Here is an 8132-nt window from a genome sequence, read left to right on the forward strand (position 1 = left end):
TTCTGGTCAAGAATACCTGCTGCGTTGGATCACCATCGAGATAGTCGATGGGGTTCGCGTCAGGAAAGATATCCTCGTGAATCTGGCGGTAGAAATCTCTAGTCCCGCTCCAGCGGACGCGTTCTTGAAGAAGGTGTCCTCGAACTCCTTGAATTGAGCGTTTCTCCCGAGATGGCTGGGGAAGTCAAAGATCTTCGGTTCCTGCGGCTGCCCGCGGTTGAGCAGGAAATCACTGTCCTCAGCGTTTGAGGCCGTGCGCTCGTTTTTCGTTCCTACTTGACGGAAACTCCTCCTCCTCCTCCTCCTCCTCCTCCTCCTCCTCCCCCCTCCTCCTCGTCCCCCTCCTCCTCCCCCTCCTCCTCCTCCTACTTTCTTGCATTATCGTCGATTGCTGATGGACTTCGCTTCCTTCGCATCGTCAACTCATCAGGGTCATCCTAGCGTCGGCATTCAGGTGACTTTCCCATCCTCGTCCTCTCTCTCTCATCGCCTCTCCGGCAGTTGAGGACGGCGACCATGGAGGGGCATGATCTTACGGTAAGAGGTGCTAGTGGAGGGCAGGAGGACTGACGGGAGGTGAAAGGAACTTGTTCGGGGTATGGACGCGTTCGCCTGGAAGGACTGGATCAATTCGTACGCTCCTCTCCCTCCTCCTGCAGGTCCAGCTGACCTTGAGTAAGGTTCTGGAAATGTGCCTTCCTGTCGAGCCCGAAACGAGCTGGGACAGCGTATTTCATCGCGTCAGGTGCTACAACAAGAAAATCATCGTCATCTTCATCACCACCACCACCACCATCTCAATCATCATCATCACTACCACCACCACCATGTCAATCATCACCTCAAATCCTCATCAACATCAACATCAGCACCACCATCTCAATCCTCTCCTCAATCATCATCAACATCATCATCACCACCACCATCTCAATCATCACCTCAATCATCATCAACATCTGGATAACAAACTCCTTGCCCTCTCCTTTCTCACTCTCATGAACCTCCAGATAGCGTGAAGGCCAAGAGCCTTGCAGACGCAACTCTTGGCAACGTGAGGATTTTCTTCTACCTCACCATAACATGTTGCTAACCGACTCCTGTCTTGCTCCTGTTCAGCAATCTTTCTGGTACAAGCAGGTAAGCTGGAGCTCAATCGAAACTGTCAAGCTGAAGCTCACGACCCAAAGGTGATCACTCGCTCAACCATCTCAGGACACGCTACGGCTCTCATCGACCTCCTCATCCTCAGGTTCTACCCTCTCCTCCCTCGCGTTTCCTCCCTCTCCCTCCCCTCCTCCCTCCCTCCCTTCCTCCCCTCCCACCTTCACATCCCTTCCTCTCACTCCTCCTCCTCTTCAAGTATCTCATCGCCTTGACTCCCTACAGCATGTGTGACGATCTCGTCACCACCACCATGTCAACCTTCGGCTACGTCCCTGCTGGACTCACCAACAAACGTCTTACCCCTCCTCCTCCTCCTCCTCCTCCTCACATGCCTGCAGCTCCTCTCGTCGTCTCCTACCAGTCCACATGTCTCCGGGAGATCACCAGCCAACCGTGCTTCCACAAGTCTCTTCCTTCCAAGGTGCTTCATGGGCTGACAGCGCACGGCAGGTGGGGATACTTGATGGAGGCAGAATGCTATGATAAGACGGTGACAAGCTCGCTGAACCTGTGATTTGACCTGGTTGACCTGCTGATAGGAGATGATATCTCCGGAAGTGCGAGTTTGCGGGCTGTACTCACCTCCCAACATCCTTCCAGACGCCGTGATGTAAGGAGGACGTTCGACAGTTAACATTGAAAGAGTTTAATGAACACTAGACCACAACCATCTCTACATCACAAGCTTGATATTCACATGTCTACTTACAAGAAGAAACAAATAAAGGAAGAAAGGAGACTAGAAGAAGGAACATCTACATCCTTGTCAACGTCTCGTGACTCAGTGCGGTACACCATGGCAAGTAGACGGAGAAGGATCCCGTACCTGGATGATACGGTCAACGACTGTTAGCAGATACTAGCTAGACATGCACGAGCAACACAAAAGACTTTATGGTTCCATATAAGGCGCCGGCAACCGCATCTCCGACCCCCTCTTGTCCGAATCCAACGTTTATGTATGCAACCCGGAAAGAGAGGAAAGCGACATAGATGAAGCTCCTCAGGCAAGAGATTGCAATATCAATCCACAAACATCAGTGAAATCATCACAGCCACCACCATCAACATCGCCGTCACCATCATCGCCATGGATCATTTTGAGCAGCGAATAGGCAGCATGGTTATCAAGAAACAAGCTGCAGGTGTGCCGCACAAGCTATCGCGAGCGATGTAACGACAACTTCATAGAGATCAGGTGCCGCTATTAGAGCTCGCTTTCATTGCACGCATAGACTCGCCTTACCTACAACCGTCGCTCATACCCGCACAGGAAGAGAGATAGAGGATGGGGCTGGTGAGAGAGCGAGGAGGGGAACAAGAGCATGGCCTCCTCCTCCTCCTCCTCCTCCTCCTCCTCCTCCCTCATCTCCATCTTCTCCCTCTGCTCATGGCACGTGAATCCTCTAGACCGTTTTTCCCACCGTTACAATATATCTCATCAAAATTTAACGGAAATGTAACGCCTGGTGTACGGATCATGACCGAGCACTGCGCCAGCGTCTCTACACGTTCGCGGGGTCATGCGGGGATGTCCAGCTGGGGATGATGCTGGGGAGGAACGGGACAGACGGTCCCGTCTTGAACCTTGCGACGACACCAGCACTTCTTGCTCTGCTGATCAATCTTCGTGCTCTTTGTGCTCTCCATGCTCTCACACTGCTCCTTCACGTTCACCATCACGACCCTCCGATTGCCATGGCGGCATCCTTGCACTCCTCGGATCGGAAGGTCCTTCCTCACAGACCCCTTAGTCCTCCTCCATGACTTGTGCTACTTTGAGCTCTTTCCCGTCTCTGCCTCTCTGTCAGACCTGGTGTCTACTGTAGCTGCCAGTGCTTCTCAAAGCACCTTCTTCCAAAAGAAGAGAAGTGAACGACGGGCTCGAAGTTCTCTCAACAGATCATGATACATGTTGCTACGAGATACTTGCAGACACCGAGACTGTTCATCGCTCATTCCCCGCAGTGTGGACCATCTACTATTCATGCTCCCCTCGCCATCGCAGCGGATTCCTCGCTAGTTGTCAAGAGCCGCATGAGAGTTGTATGAGGGCGAGCGATAGACGTGTATGTAGATCTCGAGCTGTTATGGGACAGTGGGATTTGTCAACCATCAAGGGGAGAGGTTCAGCGAGAATAGATGATAAGTATACCCAATCTACGTTACGTTCAGCAGTCGGAATCCACTGCCAGAGTTCGAAGTGAGAGAATGATAATAGAGTGATCTTGGCGTCATGCAATTTCGTGCGAGAACAACCTCTTGCCTTTCTCCATTCTCCTCTTCTTGTCTTTCTCCATTCTCCTCTTCTTGTCTTTCTCCATTCTCCATTCTCCTCTTCGTCGTCGCCCATCTTCAGATGATGTGAGTTCTTGAAAATCTTCTTTCCACAATCTCTGCTCTTCTTCATCAACAGCATCGTCACCCTGTCTCTCTTCTATCTCCTCCATGTCCTCCACCTCTCCGCATGGCTCTCCTCCTCTCCCTCCCCCTCGCTCCCTCATGACCGGCCAACCGGCGGGTTATCCTATGACCTACCCCACCCGATGTATTTTCGTAATTTTGTATTGAACCCGTGGTTCGAAGTACATAAATTACGGTGTATCACCCCTTTTCTTGTACCCCTACCCCCTTTCGAAATTTTACTTGCAAGTCATTCAGCCCGATAGTAGAGAACCAGTCGTGGCATGGCGGGGTAGGATGGAGGAGATGGAGGAAGGGAGGAAAGCAGAGCACAGCAGAGCACAGCAGAGAGAGGAGAGGAGAGGACTAGAGTCTATGGAGAGATGGAGAAGATCGCAAGAGGAGGGGTAGAGGACAGCAGGAATTGTGGGCAAGAGATGAGCGTTCAGGTAGAGTCGAGGTTCGACCATGGGAGCTCGCTCTGGTAAGGTGGGTGGGATAGGCTGCCTGGCGACCTGTATGGAAAGAACGCGAGGATAAGAGCATGTAGCCCAAGAGCGTGAGAAACTTGAACGCATGACGTTGCTCATAGTTGAAGAGAAGTGGAAATCATTCACAAGATGGTGAATTGATCTTGATCGCTTGCGCTGAATGGTCTTGACAGATGACAATCATCTGATACGCGCGGGTGATAATCTTGTGCACTGTTGTCCGATAAGAGGAGGAGAAGTGCGGTGCATCATGAGGGCTTTTGCGTTCCTTCACTTTACATGCCTGCTTTTGCTGGTCATGAAGTGCCCCTCGACAACGAAGGCGAGACCTCTGCTGTCCACGTCGATGCGACTGACTCGCCGCATGTGAAAGGGACAAGAGAGGAATGATCCTGACAAGATGACCGTCAAGGAGCTGAAGAAAGAGCTGAGCGAACTCGGGGTCGCATGCAAGGCTTGCTCTGAGAAATCAGATTTCATCGAGAAGTGAGAAGGGCATGTCATCGCAGGGACATGTGCTGATGTGCTTCGACATGACAGATTGAAAGAGGCTCGAAAGAGCGCGAACAACAAGTTTCCCTTCTGTGCCCCGAAGAAATCATGCAGGTTCCGTAGCTATGCTCCTAGAGCGAGGAGGCGATTCTGACGAGAGCAAAAGGGAAGGATGTGAAATCTGCTCGTTACCCTCCTCTCAGTCGGAATCCATTTGCATAGCGATCAGGTGAGGGGCTAGTGGATGAGAGAGAGGAGGATTGACGGGAGCGTCTCAGCTTTTGCGAGTGGAACCGACCGACGACTCCGAGGCTCGAGGGATCACACAAGGACAGGCAGAGGGTGAGGGGAGACCGTAGCAAAGATAGGACGACGCAAGAAAAGTACAAAAAGAAGACTGAGACACGTAATCATGTCTTTGTTGCTGTCATCGAAACAGTATCAGCCTACAGCATGTCGCTGACGGACTCGTTAAAGGACCTCCGCAACCTTCTAGATCGAAACCTCCGAGGGATGCCGGTAAAGTAAAACGCGAAAGGGAGGAGCCAACAAGGCGGAATGGGTATGGAGATGAAAGGCCACCTCCAAGCAGGGCAAACAGCGATAGGATTCAGAACGACTTCAGCACGGGAAGCTCTCTGTCGCTGTTCCAAGTCGCTTCCAGCGGTGATATTTACAATTGCACTTCTGGTGATTTCACAAAGTATTCAGGAGACGCTGTTGCCGTTCGATCAGCTATCGAGAGAGGACTTTCAGTCAGGTGGTGGACCATATGTGTGTCGGGAACTTGTCTGCCTGCTCCTTTCCTGTTTCTTCCTCGTTTTGCTCTCTTTGACTTGGGCTGCAGCGTTACCGATGCGAGAGGTGCCACACCTCTTCATTACGCTTCATGGTGCGATGACTTGCCATGGGTCGTGGAATCTGAATTCTCACCCAGGTATGGACATGTGTCAACGGTGGAAGTACTCCTGTCGGCGAACGCTCCTATCAACGCGGGTTGTTGCCCCCTGTTGGCGATGGGAGGGTAGAGGCTGAGAAGTTTTCAGTTTCGGGCGATGGTTTCACTCCACTCCATCTCGCCGCAGCCTTTGGACATGCCTCCGGTGAGATCATGGAGCTTGTTGCTTCGCCCTCGTCACCCTCAGCCAAGTTGTCCGCGTCCTCCTCAACGCTGGCGCCGATAGAAATCGGTTGGATCGAGATGGAAACTCAGCGTACGAGCTTGCTCGACGTGGTTCACACAGGTTGACGAGATAGATTTGCTGAGAGATGATGATGATGACCACGACGAGGATGATGGAGATGAAGTTGATGATGGCGGTGTGAGATGGAGATGGAGATGACGAATCTCACAGCGGCGTCATGCAACTTCTCTCCGGTTCTAATTTGATGAACAACAACGACCGAGGCAATAACGAGCGCCAGGTTTCAAACTTCATCGCGGCACTGACTGAACTCAGTGTGTGTCAGGTCTGTACAGTAGCGTATGCGAAGCTAGGCTTGTGCGCGCCTGACGAGCAGACCAAGTCACTCGTGAGAAACACCTTTGATGATGTTCACGAGCTGAGATGGAGTGGAGGTGGAGGCAGAGGAGCGAGAGACGGCTGCAAGAGAGGAGATGCTCAGGATGGAGGAGGACAGGAGGAGAGCGTAAGCGAGCATGAGCGACTTCTGCCATCCTTGTGAGAGCAGCTGCAGATATACAGGGGATGACGGCTCCTACCGGCAAAGGGCAGGACATGAAAGGGGAGAGGTCAGCGGGTATCCTTGCTTTTGCTGTCGTGACGTGGAAACAGGACAAGAGGCATCGAGGTCCCATCCTCGTCAACAGGGACATGCAAGCTGAAGTTGGAATGAGAGTCCGCAAGTCGAAGGTCAGGCGCTCGACAGCCTGGAGAGACTCATGTAACGACCTGCTGCAGGAACGACTGGAGTTTGTTCAGCAGAACGGCTGGGAGGACCTCAGCGAAGGTCGAGCGGGGAGCATCGTCTCGTTGCTGGTGAGCAACCGAACACGAGATCGTGTCTCCTCAGTGTCTTCAAAGCTCACACGTGGTATCAGGGAGATGGGCGGCAGTGCCTGGTGAGATGGGACAACGGCAACGAAAACGAGTATGCCATCGGCTACGGGGACTTGTACGATCTCATCCTTGACAGCGAGAAGTGATTGGAGCTATGAATTATTCAAACCACGATAGAAAGATTGTACCCCCTTGACCATGGTCATGACTTTCATCCCTCCTGTAATGCATGTGCTGTCTTGCAACCCTTGGCCGCAGAACCATTCCAACGGCCCCGTCTTGTATCCTATCTATATAAACCCAAGAAACCTCGCACCTAGAAACTTCTTCTCATCGTCGTCGTCTTTCTTTCTTGTTGTCGCTCCTGCTCTTATCCGTTGAGATAGCTGTTGAGGTTGTACCCCGTCTTCCCTCCTGGCCAGCAGATTCCATTTCCCTTGGCCGTGCGGATGCAGGCAGTCTGCACGCCGCCAGCGGAGGGAGAGGCCTTGTTGAGGGTGACCCAGCCAGCGCTCTTGCGGGAGCATGAGTGCGTGAAGGCTGGATCGAGGCAGGCGAGCGATGGGGAAGGAGGAGTGAAGGGCATGCCCGCAGTATGGTATACCAGCTGCATGGCGCCTGAAGGGTAGTCCTGCTGGGGGGTGGGGGGTGTAATAAGGTTGGGTAGAATGGAACGGGTCAAGAATCGAACAGTCAATTGAGGGGTATTATACTATAAGAAAGAGGGGTACTCCTACTTCAATTGAGATGGAAGTGGGGGTGAGTTACGAAAAGAATAGGGTAGGGGTAGGTATGCCTCTTCAGAGATTACCCGCCTCCCCACTTCAACTGATCGTTATGAACGGTTACAAAACTCAGAGTAGGTTGCTTTTACTGTCAATACATGAGAAGAAGAAAACTCAGAAGAAACTTGTCGGGCTTCACGCAGTCATCTGAGAGAACAAGCACAGCAGTCAGAAGAGGAGAGGGGAGGGGAGAGGAGGAGAGGAAAAGAGAGAAGAGGAGAGGAAAAGAGAGAAGAAGAGAGGAGAGAAGAGAAGAGGAGAGGAGAGGAAACAGAGAAGAGGAGAGGAGAAAAGAGGAGAGGACCGAATGGGAGAGGAAAGGAGCGAAGAGAAGGAGAGGCAGGGAGGAGGAGGGGTTTGAACGCACAGGAGCGGAGTCAGAGGTGAGGAGCTGCTCCTTGTTCACTCTGTCGAAGACTGCTCCTCCTCCAAACACTGACCGCACGTCAGCACAGCGCATGCGAAACAACTTCTGGCTCCTTACCAATGGCTCCATCGCCCATGAGGCCAACAGGCTCCCGAGGTTCCTTCTTCTCAGCTCGCTAGGAATACGTGAGGAGAGACAAAGAGCAGGGAGAGGAAGAAGAGAAGACAAGAGGGTTGAGAACGAGGAGAAAGAGCACAAGACGAGAACGGTAACGAGCAGGAGGAGGAGGAGGAGGAGGAGGAGGAGGAGGAGGAGGAGGAGGAGGAGGAGGAGGAGGAGGAGGAGGAGGAGGAGGAGGAGGAGGAGGAGGAGGAGGAGGAGGAGGAGGAGGAGGAGGAGGAGGAGGAGG

General features: G+C 52.6%; 2 protein-coding genes across 2 annotated transcripts in view; one reads left to right on the top strand and one right to left on the bottom strand.

The window, feature by feature from the left end:
* The first annotated feature begins 5979 nt into the window (after positions 1-5979).
* On the top strand, positions 5980-6884 carry GUITHDRAFT_151595 (hypothetical protein). Its single transcript, XM_005835969.1, has 3 exons — positions 5980-6303; positions 6347-6424; positions 6473-6884. Exons 1-3 carry the CDS (start codon positions 6211-6213, stop codon positions 6635-6637), a joined length of 336 nt encoding a protein of 111 aa, XP_005836026.1. The 5' UTR covers positions 5980-6210; the 3' UTR covers positions 6638-6884.
* Positions 6885-7426: 542 nt separating this feature from the next.
* Positions 7427-8132, bottom strand: part of GUITHDRAFT_85858 (hypothetical protein) — a gene marked incomplete at its 5' end in the record, with an annotated part of 2943 nt that continues 2237 nt past the window's right edge. The window contains 3 exons of the mRNA XM_005835970.1: positions 7427-7503; positions 7724-7791; positions 7841-7894. Of these exons, the coding sequence (XP_005836027.1) occupies positions 7492-7503; positions 7724-7791; positions 7841-7894 (134 nt within the window). The 3' untranslated portion in view covers positions 7427-7491. The remainder of the gene's footprint in view (positions 7504-7723; positions 7792-7840; positions 7895-8132) is intronic.

This window comes from Guillardia theta, assembly GCF_000315625.1.
Source record: "Guillardia theta CCMP2712 unplaced genomic scaffold GUITHscaffold_19, whole genome shotgun sequence".
Taxonomy (NCBI): domain Eukaryota; class Cryptophyceae; order Pyrenomonadales; family Geminigeraceae; genus Guillardia; species Guillardia theta.

Excerpts from the sequence above, each read along its gene's own strand:
- GUITHDRAFT_151595 (XM_005835969.1), top strand. The coding sequence starts at position 6,211 with ATGAGCGACTTCTGCCATCCTTGTGAGAGCAGCTGCAGATATACAGGG. Across the intron at positions 6,304-6,346 it reads CAGGACATGAAAGGGGAGAG|GACAAGAGGCATCGAGGTCC; the intron begins GTCAGCGGGTAT and ends ACGTGGAAACAG. Across the intron at positions 6,425-6,472 it reads TGAGAGTCCGCAAGTCGAAG|GAACGACTGGAGTTTGTTCA; the intron begins GTCAGGCGCTCG and ends GACCTGCTGCAG.